Here is a 13,671-nt window from a genome sequence, read left to right on the forward strand (position 1 = left end):
TTAATTATGATTAATTAAGGACTTTGATTCATTAAGGATAAAAGCATCTCCGAGGACCACGAACAAAACTATAACAGTCTACCGAAAATTTCCCTACAGTCGTTACATTCAAAGGTATTCAAAGGTAAGGATTCAAACAAAAAAGACAATGAGAAAGTGTACCTTCTACTCTTTGGTAAATGAAATTATCTGGGACTTTTCAGAACTTTTATCCGACATAAGAGTAAAATTTTTCTGTACAAAAATTTTAATTTCTTTTTTTTTTATTAAAATTTGTTGTTTTTTCTAATTGTTAATGAATTTGAAAATCAAGGTTGTGGATATCTTAAAATAAAGTCGTTTTATGCTTTGTGTTTAGCACATACTGACATTACGAATTTTTAGGAATGCTGCCAGAAGGGGTAGACAACACGCTTGGCAAGCAAACGACAATGTAGTTTGCGCTCATTCGCGAATATCCTCAAATCTATCTCAGGTGGCTAAAAAAATATTTTTAAATTCCGGAAATAACTAATAAGTGAACCGAATAAACGAATTTTTCATCAAAGGTGACCGAGGAATTAAATTTTAGTTAGTTTAGTGTTTCGGATTAAGAATTCGAAAAAAAAATTTGTAAATATGTTTTCTAAATTCCTCCCTAAATGTAAAGTACAAGAATAAAATGGTTTCAAAATTTCTTAGATTTTGAAATTTTCTTTGAAATTTACTTTTCTAAGTTTTTTGTTACAAATTGAAAAGTTTTGTAATTTTCTCAATTTTTGTTAAGATTGGGCGTCAAATACCTTTAAACTCCTTTTTGTGAGTAGATATTTTTGTTTTTTACGTTTATCTACTTGTAAAAAACTTTTAAGATTACGATTTGTTATAATAAATTGGGAGCCATATACCTTTAAACTTATTTTTTTTCCTAAATTTTTTAGAATCTTTATGTACTTACAAAAATTTGACAATACCTCCTCAGTGTCCGCTTTCGTAATTTGCATTGGGAGCCTTACAAAAAATGTGATAATACTTCTTCAGTGTCCCTTTTAGTAATTAGCATTGGAAGCCATATCTTTTTTTCACCTGAAACAGAAAAAATTAATTCTTTTTAATAACAAATTTTTACTCGTTTAAAAAAAAATTAAAAGTAATTTTCCAAAGTTTATAAAAGAATGCAGACTTTAAGATGGTTTTTTCTACTCGTGGGAACAATTGTACAATTTACGGGAAACAATTCAGAAGAACTGGAAGAAAAAGAATGGTGGGAGACAGCTTTAGTTTATCAAATATGGCCACGAGCTTTTCAAGATAGTGATGACGATGGCGAGGGAGATTTACAGGGTGAGTAACTTTTTCAATTCACTTCGTCTTCCAGCTAAATTTAAATTAAAAGTTATCCATTTTTTGAAAATTTTCAAATGTTTATAAAGAAAAGTCAGTTAAGAAAATTATGTCAGGAAAAAATGATTAGAATTAAATTCGGTGTCCTTTGAAAAAACAAGCGAAAGTTGACAAATTATAGAAAAATATCAACACTTTTAGGAATAATCAATCGTCTAGACTACATAAAAGACTTGGGAGTGGATGCAATTTGGCTCAATCCCATATACGAGTCTCCTTGGTTCGACTCAGGATACGACATTACGGATCATAATAAAATCCACCCGACACTTGGAGATGATGAAGATATAGATTCATTAATAGAAGAAGCACACGAGAGAGGTTAATTCTTTTTAATTAGAAACTATTTTTCATGTTCACGTAGCTGCTACTAAGAAAAGATTAACTAATTATTTTCTACCGAAATTAATTTTTCAATTCTCCCAAGCAGATCTAAAAGTAATATTAGACATAGTACCAAATTACTCCAGTATAGAGCACCCTTGGTTTAATTTGTCTCGAGCAGAAATCGAACCCTATGACGATTTTTACATTTGGGCTAATGGAACATTTGATGATTCTGGCGAAGGAATTGAACCCAACAACTGGGTAGGATAATTTTAGCAATATTTCTAAAAAAAAATTACATTTTACAATTGAAATAACAATTTAAAAATAGTTTTCATCACAAACGAATTGCTTCAACTGTATAACAGAATTAACACTAAAAGAAAACTAAAAAATTCTAACTATTCAATGTAGACCAGTATTTACGATGAAGAACGAAATGGATCAGCTTGGACTTGGGATTCAATTAGAGAACAATGGTATTACCATAAATTTCATCATCTCGAGCCAGATCTGAACCTTCGCAATGAGGACGTCGTGGAAAAAATTCTGGTAATATTTTTTCTATGTAAAAAAAATCTATTCAATGAAAGGTACAAGAATCGTGTTATCGATTCTAAATTTTTTTTAATTATTGTTTTGGTATTGTGCATTGGGCGCCAAATACCTTTAAATTACTTTTTCGATAGGAAACACTAGATTTTTGGTTGGAAAAGGGCGTTGATGGTTTTTTCTTTTCCACTGTATCTTATTATTTCGAAGATGAAGATCTTGATGACGATGATGATGATGACGACGATGAAAATGTAAATGACAATGCCGGACTTGAGGATGGCAAAAATGAAGCTGATGATGATAATAATGATAATGATGAAAATAATGATGACGATGATAACAATGACGATAGTGAAGCAAGAACTATAGAACTCTTACACAGATTTTGGAGCCACGTGGATAACTGGACCAAAGAAAACAACTCGACTGCAAAGTAAAAATATTTTAGCTACTTATAAATCCAACAGAATAAGGAACAAAAGTTTACAACGTCAAACTTGACAATTTTACAAATCTTGACTTCGAAAATTGTCAGTTTTGACGTAAACTTCGGTCCAATAACAGAAGTATTATTGTGCACTAAAATAAGAGAAAAATACCTCACAATTAAATTTAAACCCCCACATATGTTTCTTGTAACAATTCTTCTCTACTTAACTACTTAAAATAATTAATTTCCAACAGATTATTAATTGTCAGCTCTGGCGAGGGCAATGGCAGTTTAATATCATATTACGATAATGAAACAGAAACTGGTATTGTGACCTATAATGATCGTCTAATTAGAGCAATAAACAGCACAAGTGATGCTGACGATATTAAAAAAGCAATTGACGACTGGATGGATATGCTTCCTGAAAATTCAACCACCAATTGGCCGGTAAAACAATTCCAAATTCCACCCTGATTTTCAAAAGACTTTTCCCACCTAAATAAATAAACTTTTCCCGCGCCTTTAGAATATTTAAATTATTCCAATTTTTCAGCTAACGAATCATGACAATTCAAGAACACCAAGTCGAATGAATGAGGAAAATATGGATGGACTGGAAATTTTAAGTTTACTTTTACCAGGTCAGGCAATCACGTATTATGGAGAGGAGATATCAATGATTGATACACAAGTATCGTGGAACGATACGATTGATCCGATGGCTTGTGAAAATCCCCAAGAGGATTTTGAGAATAATTCACGGGATCGAGCGCGAACTCCAATGCAATGGAATTCAAGTCTTTCTGCTGGATTTTCCTTGAGCAATGAAACTTTTTTACCTGTAAATCCTCTATTCGAGGAAATAAATGTTGAGAACCAACTGAAAGAGCCATTCAGTAGTATTAACATTTATAAAAAAGTGGCACTTCTAAGAAAAGAAAGTCCAGTCTTTACACATGGTGACTACGAAGTGGAGAGTCAGAATGAAAATAGAATTTTGATTCTCAAAAGGTATTTAAGTAAAATTTTTTTTTCAATTTCTCCATCATCTTATTTTCAGGAATTCTAATTTAATCAGAAGACAGATTTTAAGGGAGATAAATTCCAAAATCTATTCTTCCACTGCACTTTATGTGCTGTTCTCACGTCCCGAAAATAATTTTTGAGGACGTGAGAAGTAATCTTCTTTAAATACAAAAATTGAGCGATTCATTTTTTAGATTCTTGGAAGGTTATCCAACTTACATTGCTATTATTAATTTGGAATCATTTAATGAAACAATAAACCTAACAGAACTTTATCCAGAACTCGAGGACACTTTCGATGTAGTAATTTCTACTGATCCTGACATCGATACGTAAGAATATTTATTTCACTATTATAAAATCATATTTATAAAAATATTTTAATTCATAATTGTATGATATGGCAATGATAATGAATAATAATTATGATAATGATAATGATAATAAATAACAATAAATTAATAATTAACGTTCTTTTTAAAAAAATTAGTAAAATATTTCAAAATTAATTCTTTTTAATTATAAAAATGAAATAGATAAAATTTTACTATTTAATTTTCTTAATAATAATAATTAACAGGGCGGAAATTGAGAGTGAATTTGTCCTCTCGGGAAATGAAGCGGTAGTCTTAAAGGGAAGAGCGGATGTTAATGAATCTACGACTTCCGTATTTGGTACGTTTTTTTAAAAATATTTCTGGTAAATCATTAATTAATATTTGTCCTTTTTTCAAAACGTTTTATATTAATTTTTTTAAATTTTAATTCAAAACAAAAATTTCTATAAATTTTTTATTCAAAACGAGAACTTGTATAAATTTTGCAAATAAAAATAGAAAATTTATTTTTATATCAATGTCTATAATATTTTACTTTTCTCTTTTTCCAGAAGAAAAAGATGATGAACTTTCTAACGAAGATAATAAATCTCAGGAAGATATAATTGAAAACAGTGATCAGCACGTTAGGAAATACGAAACAGGCGGCGCAACAATTATTTTTCCAAAACAATTAACACTTTATTGGATTCTATTTTTTATATTTCGTAACTTTTAATTGACATTGTAAGTATTAACTATACAAATTAATTAACTTTTAAATTTTATTGAATTAAAATAATAATGAAATTATAAATATTTAATAAGAAAAATAAAAAAATTATATGCTCCCAAAGATGTAAAACAATAATTTTAACATCAATCAAATAAATTCTATTCTATTCTAAATAAAAAAAATTATAAAAAATATATTGAAATTTCAAACAAGAAAAGAAAGAACAAGAAAATAAATGAAAATATAAACAATTTTGATGGAATGAAAATTCAATTTTAAATATTTAAGTCGCACGCGATTAAAATAAAGACTTCTTATATTGGAACATTGAAGTTAAAAAAAATCCAGACAGTTGACACTTGTCCTATTTGCATTAAATTAATATTTTTCTACACTATTCTTGGATCGAGCAAAAGTTTGTCTCACTTCTAAATCATCCAGTGTCAGAATAAGAAATTTTTGTAAAGAAATCTATTTCCCTTCATTTTTACTTTAAAAATTTGTTTCCGGTAAAAAGTTTTAGAAAAAAAAATAAACCAAAGTTCTACGATTTTGTAAAAAATTTGTTTTTCAATCAAAAAGTTTGTGAAATTCTATTTTTTAATTTATTTACTCTATTTGTAAACATTTATTTTCGAATAATCAATCAAGTACAATTTTCAACAAATTAAAAACAAAAATAGTAATAATATTAATAATAATAACAAAAATAATTAAAAAAATAAAAATAGTAATAATTATAATAATAATAATAATAATAAAATAAAAATAATAATTAATAAGTTAATAATTTCGAAAAAAGAAAGCGTCCTTTTATAGAATTCTACGTCTTTCAGAGATAAGACTGTAGAAAGAGAAAACAATGATTATTTTCATTTTAAACTAGAACTTTTATCATTTCCAATATGTTCGTGTCAAGAATCAAGTTTACTGTGTTATTACGTCTCGATTGAAGAAAAAATTAACGCTGACAAATTATTATTGAATAATATTTTTACACTTCCATAAAAAAACACCCGAAATAAATGTAATTCAAATTTTTTAATCAAATTATTCAAAGTTTTTGTATGTGAAAATTTGACGAACAAAAAAAAAGTGTAAAAAATAAATATATTCTGTTATGGAAAAATGATTCCAAAGGAAGAATCTTGTCTACTTGCCAAATCGCGTCTCGAATCCCTTTGGATAAATTCGAGTTATGAAAAAGAATTACAAGAAGGTAAATAATTAAAAAAAAAGTAAAAATAAATTAAACAAAGAAAAATATTTTATCTAATTATTCTATTTGTCCGAGAATTACAGAAGAAAAAAATAAGAAAAGAACGAAAAAGCGTCTTAAATTAATTAAATTATTAATTATTTTCTTAATTAAATTAATTATAAATTATTTTCTAGAATTATTTACTTTTTTTATAACTATTTATTTTTTAGAATTATTTCTTCAACTTTATTTTTTTAGTATTATTTATTTTTTTAGAACTATTTATTTTTTTATTTTTATATTATAGAATTACTATTGATTGATAGTTTGCTGAATACTAATTAGTACAATTTGACTAATTAATTGAAATTCAATAAATTACCAGATTATTAATTTTTGTAAAGACAAAAGAAAAGATAGAAATTTAAAACCTCTTTTTTTAATTAAAATTTCTTTTTAGAATTGACAAATGAAGATTTGAGATACTATACAGCTGGACCACTTTGGATAAAAATACGATTATTTCTCTTTTGGTTTTTTTGGACAGCTTTCGCGACAGTTCTAATAATTTCAATATTATTGTGTTGGTGCATTATTCCCACATTGTGCTATGAATAATAATCAATTTGATTATGAAGGTAAATTAAATTTTGCATTTCAATAATAATTTGCAAACAATAATTAATTAAATACCAATTTTGTCAAAAATCGAACAATAATTTTCTATATTTTCAAACATTTAATTTCCTATTAATTATAAATTCGTTAAAATTTGCAAATACTTTTCATTTCAGAATCGCCAGAAGTCAACTAGCGTCAATAAATTTGAAAAAAGGATTAAAAATTAAGAGAGCATTAAGAATTAAGAAATATAAATAATATAAAAAATAGTAAATTGTATGATTACTATTTAAAATATTTTATCTACTTTAACTCGCTATTTACTCTAAAGATAAAATAAATGCATTCTGTCCAATCTGAATAAAATTTGTTTTTTTACTCTTCTCACAAAAAATGTTAAATTTTAGAAGTTTTTTTTTTAAAGAAAATAATTTGGTATTTTTAAATTCAATTATTTTGTGTTTTAGGGGATTTTCTTAATTCAAGAGGCAAAAAATATATTTATTATTTATTTTGGATATATTTTTTATTTTATTAGTTATTGACTATTAATTATTTATATTTTTTATTTATTATTTATATTAATTATATTATGTATAATCATTATAATTATAATATTATATTAATATTTTTAATATTTTATTTCATTTTACTTTTTATTTAATTTGATTTTACTTCGACTAATTTTAATTATTTAATTAATATATAATATTTTTTTTTTATAATTAATTAATTTTTTTACTTATTGTATTTATTTATTACTAATTCATAATTAATTTATAATAAGAATTTAATAATAGATGCACTCACTTGTTTTTGAAATTCTGCACCGATTCTCGTTAGTATTTCCTTCACCCAAAACCAGAGAATTCCAAATTCTTTCCCAACTATTTCCAATTTCCAACTATTTACACGTTTGGTTTACCTGTAAAAATAATTACATTATTTTCTTTATACTTTCGTCGATTTCCTTTTGTATCAAAAATAAAGAAAAAATTTTAATATTTAGTTATATACTAAAATAAATAAATACTATTTCTATCAAAAAAAAAAAAGATACGACACAGAAAACTGAAACATAACCTATAAAAAACACGTCAGAAAATTTCGTCCTATAGTCGTTGTATTCGTTAAAAGTATAAAAATCTTGTAAAATTTAGAAGATACAAGTAATAAATAACTCGATATTTATATTGCTGTTTGATTAAAAACAAAATAAACCTGTCACTGAAATACATTATACACGACAAAAGTTTGAGGAAATTCCGAAACAATGCACATTGTCAAAACATATATTCCACTATACTCACTTGTTGAAATGATTATTAGAATCACTTCAGTGAAAAGTTTCAAAAGATTACGATATTTTTTTACTTATTACGATCAACATTAATACTGTTTATAATTATGTACTTTCGTATTAAACTTTCGTTTTTGACAAAGAAAATTGCAAATGGCGGCCGTGCCTTCTGCCTGGGAAGTCCACAAGACAGTAGTGTCGGTAAGTGAGTTACCTACAACTTTTAGTTCCTTGTATTCCCGTTAGGCTTTTCTGTACTAATACGCGATAAATAGGACAAATTTCAAAAAACGACTAATTAGAAAACTATTGATAAATTAATATTCCTTTTCAATAGACAAAAACAGATTTGTTTAAAAATATTCACTAAAAGTTAAAATTTAAAAGATGCAAGTAATAATAAGTCGATATTAATATTCTTTTTTCGACAGCCTTTGTCGTCGCGACGACAATGGTTAAGAAAATTTTTTCGAATCTATGCATTGTTATAACATTACACTATACTCACTTGACGAAATAAAATTTGTCTATCGCTCAGATTCATGTTCTCGTTTTATTCATTACAGTAGTTAATACTTATTTCAATTATTACGCACTACTTTCACTTTCACGTCTGAACTCTTTGAACAGAGAATTGCAAATGGCGACCGTGCCATGACTGGGAAGTGAATGACCGCGCTGTTTTCGTGAATTGGAAATGTTACCGACTGTAAGTAATTCAGTCGGTAAGTTACCTATAACTTTTAGTTCTCTGTATTTCCGTTAGGCTTTTTTTGTACTTTTTTACTAGGCTACTAGACAACTTTTAAAAAAACAACTATAAATTAATAACTATTTATAAATTAATATTCTTTTCTAAACCAATTTTTTTTTTTTACATAAAAAATATTTTTCTTTTAGAAACCTAAAAAATATATAGTTAAACAAAAACAACAAAATTGTTTCTATTTAGTAATTCGCTTTTAATTCTTGTTATTTAAAATATACTATAAATATTTTCAATTCTGCGCTCAACAATCAATTACAATTTCGCGTTATTTCTGTCAATTTGTGAACTAAAATCTAAAATTAATTAATTATTAACAAACGGAAAAAAGTTGAACATAACCTATAAATGACAAGTTTGAAAATTTCGTTAAATATTTTTCATATTCATTAAAAGTAGAATGCAAAATTTAAAAGATACGATAACTTGATATTAATATTGTTCTTGCGACAAGAACAAAGAAGTCGCTCGCTTATAGACGAAAGTTGAAAAAAAATTTCCGAAACATATGCATATTGTAATTATATTTCATTATACTCACTTGATGATGCTTGATGAAATGCTGATTATGTCGCTCAAAGATTCCTGTTATCGTTTTATTTATTACAATAGACTTTAATACTTTTAACAATTGCGCGTTACTTTTCACTTATATTTCACGTCTGAACACTTTGAACAGAAAATTACAAATGGCGACCGTGCCATGACTGGGAAGTGAATGACCGCGCTGTTTTCCCGCCAAATTCAAGAATTGTTACCGACAGTAAACAATTCAGTCGGTAAGTTATCTACAACTTTTAGTTCCTTATATTCCCGTCAATGCTGCATTTGTATAATTTTATTTATCTCTATACAGTTTTTAATTCTTCATTACTTAGTAATTAGTAACACTATTAATAATTTGTTTTGTTAGCTGATAAAAGATTTTAGATATGAATAAAACAATTAAAAAGATGTTTTTCGATTCGAGTTTGATTTCGTTTTCAACAGTTGGTACCTCTGTGTATTACGAACTGAGCTTACTTCACAATGTACATACATTCAGTATGTAAAAGTGGTAAAAAGTTTTCTTGCTTTTCTTTCGTGAGTTTTATTGAGAAATTAAAGTAAAAGTTAATTGTTTTTATATTGTCTGGATAAACGGAGATTTTATCCGCAAATAGTTTGTGAATCTATTCGGAATAGTGAATATACGGAGACGTTTTGTAGGCGCACTAGACGAGTAAACTTTTTTCACAAATTTTGCCGCCTGTCGAACGACGTGAACGAACAAGATTCACCGCCTTTTTAAAAACATAACCTCCAAAATGTCATGTTCTGTTCTAAACGACAGCTGACGAAGTGTTTATTTATACATAATTTACTGTATTAAATTATTAATTAATATTAATTATATTAAAATAATATTGCAGAAAAGGAATACTAATCAAAATGGTAAGTACACATCGATATATTTACTAAATCTTTTCTATTTATAAACTTTTAATACATCAAGTAAAACACGAATCATTTACGAATAAGTTGAAATCCACAATGTTGATCAACGAAAAAAATTTGTTTAACTATTCCAATATTATTATTAATTGAATATTTAATTGTACAACAATTATTATCAAAACATAAACATCAGTCTATTTTTTTCTAAATATTTTTGTGGCAATATTGCTGTGTTCTTTTATTAATTTACTAAGTGAACAATTTTTTTTGTTGATAGTTGTGGACTTCAACGTGGTAAATCCACAACATTGATCAACGAAAAGAAATTTGTTTAATATTCCAATATTATTAATAATATGAAGTTTACTCTACTTTTCGTAAACAAAAAAAATTTATTAAAATTATGTGTTCTAGGCTCGAAATGCAGAGAAGGCAATGTAAGTATAGAAATTAATCGAAATTTACACAATTCATGTTTTTTTTTTAAACTTTTAATTACTTTTGAATTTTTTATAATTTTGTTTTCAATTTCTCACTTTTAGGACAACGCTTGCTCGTTGGCGAGCAGCAAGTTCTGAAGGTGGTAAAAAGGATCAAGAACGACGTCCTTTCTTGGCATCAGAATGTCGAGATCTTAAAAAATGTGAAAAATGGCGTTCGCAAATTATTCGCGAAATTGCAAAGAAAGTTTCACAAATTCAAAATGCTGGTCTCGGTGAATTTCGCATTCGTGACTTAAATGACGAAATTAATAAATTGTTACGAGAAAAACGTCACTGGGAGGCGCAAATTAAAGAATTAGGCGGTCCCGATTATTCACGGACTGGACCTCGAATGTTGGATCACGAAGGACGAGAAGTAATTGAAAAATTCTAAAAACGAAAATTTTAACTACAATTTTTTCAATTTATATTTCATTACAAATTATAATTTTAATTTATTTGAAGGATCTTAAGTGGAGATAAATAATAATTGTGACTTTTTTGTGACCTTTGTTCCAAAGGCCACAAAAGAGTCACAATTATTATTTATAATTTGTCAAGAGACAAAATTAACGTTTAATTTTCTTTCTCCAGGTTCCGGGAAATAAGGGTTATAAATATTTTGGTGCCGCTAAAGAATTGCCTGGAGTTCGAGAACTTTTCGAGCAGGAACCACCGCCACCGCCGAGAAAAACGAGGGCGGAATTAATGAAAGATATTGACGCCGATTATTATGGTTATCGGGACGACGATGATGGAATTCTATATCCATTGGAGGAGAGAATAGAGAAAAAGGCGAGGAAAAAATTAATAGACGACTGGATTGAATCGAAGGATAAGGAGACGGAGGATGTCGAAATGGACGATGAGACGACGGCACAAAAGCAAATACCTAGTCGACAAGATATGCAGGAAGCCCTTTTATTGAAGAAAAAACAGGAATTAATGGAAAAATACCTTTAGCGATTTGTGAGTTTTTTTCCTTTCTTTTTTTCTCAAGTAAAAAATCAGGATTTACATATTTTTTTTACATACAGGCTTTGCGCTCGTCTACCAAAATCTACTATTTACAACTTTCTTTACGATTTGATACTATTTGGATATTTTTTTAGATTTGTGCCACTGAAAGCTACTTATTACTTTTTTCCAAATTGCACTACTTTAAATTCGCTAATACTTGAAATCAAAAAATTATTCTTCAAAATTTCAATAAAATTCTTAGGCACCGATTATTCTTATTACCGAGTGCAAAGCCTGTAAATTTTATCGATGGGTAAAAAGAATTTTCAAATACACAATACTATTTATCTTGTAAGTTTATTTTTGTAACTGAAGATTTACACGTTTTTATAAAACACCACAGATACAGTTATTTATGAATTTGGTAATATTACGAAATAACATTGATTTTTTTTTCTTCAAAATTTAACTACTTTTTTTGTGCAGTAGACGTTCAAAAATTTAAAATGCTTAATGGAGAAAAAGGTGCTTTAGGAGAAACTCGGCAATAATAGGACAAATAGATATTCGATGTAAAAAGTATTTTCTTTTTCTGAGATAAAAATGTCAAAGTCCAAGATTTTATAATGATTAGAACTAAAAAAAAATTTTTTTTTAATAATTCACTGTGCTTTTGCTACAATAAAAAATATTTATATAAATTCTATTTAGGATATGCTTTATCTTTCAAAAACTGGTTTAAAATTAAGATTTTTTGTAAGAAATTCAAAAATAAGAATACTTCAAGGGTATTTTAGTTCTTCACTTTGATATTAAGCTTTTAGAAAGAATTCTTTTTTCAAAATATTTTTTTGTGCTTTTTCGAAAAGAAACATGAAAATTTTATCAATTTTATCGAAAATTATAAAATACGCTTTGACTTGAAGCTGTTCACTTGCTTTTTGTGAACAATTATTTTGCGACGATAATTTAATAATTTTTTAAAAATTTGAAAATGTCAATTTTAGATATTAACGTATCGAAAAGATTTTCGGTTCGAGAATGTTTTTAATATTTGAAGATTATTCAGAATTCGCTTGTCCGTTTTCTTTATTTTTTTAGTACATTATCAGTCGCTTCATTTTTAGCTATGCGATTCTAAAGGTATCCTTAATATGTGTAATTAATTTTATTAATTTTATTAATTTTATTAATTTGCCTGTTTTTCATTTTTTATTTTTACTTGAATTTTTAGCGGATTATTATTTACTAAATCCACGTGTAGAAGGGCATCAAAAAAATGCTCCCGAGTCCTAAATTTAAATTCAATTCATTCCTTTATGTACAATTTTCATGTGTTAACAAATTCATCATTATTAGATTCTTTTTATTTATGTTATTTATAATATTTAATGTGAAAAATGAAAATTGGGTATTAAAAATTGACGAATTAAAATTTAGGATTCATGCTATTATATTTGTGGCCCTAAAGAGCCTATAGATAAATCGTAATCAATCACATCTGCATTTACGAGGTGCGAATGCGAAGTTTATTGTGCGTCATTTGAATTGAAAACGTGTTTTGCCTTTAGAAAAGAAAAGGCAAAACTGCGTCGATCCATCCTCGAACCTTTTGACTTTTCAATTTTTTTTTTGTACCGACTTTTTTTTTATTTTCGAGGATTGAAAGGCACACAAAGTAAACCTATCAGATCACCTCTGTCGTATCAAAGTTTCCCTCGTCCCTTTGTGGAGGAAGGAGAAAATTTTTTTTTCTTTAAAGGACAAAATTTTCGCAGAGAGGGAAAAAATTCTCTCTGTGAAGAAAATTCATGTTTCTCGAGACTTTGTAAAGTTTTAACTTTGCAAAGTTATATTCTCGGCGCTATTAGAAAATTTGTTTTCTGTTATAGGCGCTGATTAGAGAGCAAAGACATATATTGACTTGGGTGTTATTTTTTTTCAGGCAGTACGAATTGTAGAAAATTCGCATCAGTCAATGGCTCAAAGTTTTTTTTGTATACGGAAACTTTCGCAACTTCCTTTTTGGGGAGAAATAGTCAAATTGCTTGCTGCTGCTTCTTCTTCTTCTGGACTTTGCGGATCATTGCAAAGATTTTTCAATTTATCACCAAGTTGGGAGTGATT

At 27.3% G+C, this 13,671-nt stretch overlaps 2 protein-coding genes and 1 long non-coding RNA gene across 5 annotated transcripts; 2 read left to right on the forward strand and 1 right to left on the reverse strand.

Annotated features, from left to right (window-relative positions):
* Positions 1-445: 445 nt before the first annotated feature.
* LOC122502553 (maltase A3-like) lies at positions 446-6,486 on the forward strand. Of its 2 annotated transcripts, XM_043612668.1 has the most exons (12): positions 446-475; positions 1,131-1,323; positions 1,525-1,704; positions 1,814-1,971; positions 2,125-2,262; positions 2,400-2,698; positions 2,950-3,145; positions 3,252-3,709; positions 3,919-4,056; positions 4,305-4,399; positions 4,614-4,788; positions 6,439-6,486. In XM_043612668.1, exons 2-11 carry the CDS (start codon positions 1,155-1,157, stop codon positions 4,778-4,780), a joined length of 1,998 nt encoding a protein of 665 aa, XP_043468603.1. In that variant the 5' UTR covers positions 446-475; positions 1,131-1,154; the 3' UTR covers positions 4,781-4,788; positions 6,439-6,486. The 2 variants fall into 2 exon arrangements, with proteins under 2 accessions (XP_043468603.1, XP_043468602.1); XM_043612667.1 differs by lacking the exon at positions 446-475 and having other exon boundaries at positions 1,059-1,323.
* LOC122502554 lies at positions 937-9,342 on the reverse strand. Its single transcript, XR_006301644.1, has 3 exons — positions 9,207-9,342; positions 7,410-7,524; positions 937-1,065 (listed from the first exon to the last, which is right to left on the reverse strand). It is a non-coding gene; the product is annotated as an uncharacterized LOC122502554 (long non-coding RNA).
* Positions 9,343-9,693: 351 nt separating this feature from the next.
* On the forward strand, positions 9,694-13,658 carry LOC122502548 (pre-mRNA-splicing factor ISY1 homolog). 2 transcript variants are annotated; one of them, XM_043612661.1, is made up of 5 exons: positions 9,695-10,099; positions 10,517-10,539; positions 10,645-10,960; positions 11,179-11,553; positions 13,490-13,658. In XM_043612661.1, exons 1-4 carry the CDS (start codon positions 10,097-10,099, stop codon positions 11,545-11,547), a joined length of 711 nt encoding a protein of 236 aa, XP_043468596.1. In that variant the 5' UTR covers positions 9,695-10,096; the 3' UTR covers positions 11,548-11,553; positions 13,490-13,658. The 2 variants fall into 2 exon arrangements, with proteins under 2 accessions (XP_043468597.1, XP_043468596.1); XM_043612662.1 differs by lacking the exon at positions 13,490-13,658 and having other exon boundaries at positions 9,694-10,099; positions 11,179-11,554.
* The last annotated feature ends 13 nt before the right edge of the window (positions 13,659-13,671 follow it).

Source organism: Leptopilina heterotoma, unplaced genomic scaffold, assembly GCF_015476425.1.
Source record: "Leptopilina heterotoma isolate Lh14 unplaced genomic scaffold, ASM1547642v1 Lhet_234, whole genome shotgun sequence".
Classification (NCBI taxonomy): domain Eukaryota; kingdom Metazoa; phylum Arthropoda; class Insecta; order Hymenoptera; family Figitidae; genus Leptopilina; species Leptopilina heterotoma.

What these genes read in the sequence shown, in the direction of transcription:
- LOC122502553 (XM_043612668.1), top strand. Translation starts at nt 1,155, where the DNA reads ATGCAGACTTTAAGATGGTTTTTTCTACTCGTGGGAACAATTGTACAA. An exon ending in GAATTGAACCCAACAACTGG is followed by an intron (nt 1,972 to 2,124) that starts GTAGGATAATTT and finishes TATTCAATGTAG; the next exon opens with ACCAGTATTTACGATGAAGA. An exon ending in GAAAACAACTCGACTGCAAA is followed by an intron (nt 2,699 to 2,949) that starts GTAAAAATATTT and finishes AATTTCCAACAG; the next exon opens with ATTATTAATTGTCAGCTCTG.
- LOC122502548 (XM_043612662.1), top strand. An exon ending in CGAAATGCAGAGAAGGCAAT is followed by an intron (nt 10,540 to 10,644) that starts GTAAGTATAGAA and finishes TCTCACTTTTAG; the next exon opens with GACAACGCTTGCTCGTTGGC. An exon ending in TGGATCACGAAGGACGAGAA is followed by an intron (nt 10,961 to 11,178) that starts GTAATTGAAAAA and finishes TTCTTTCTCCAG; the next exon opens with GTTCCGGGAAATAAGGGTTA.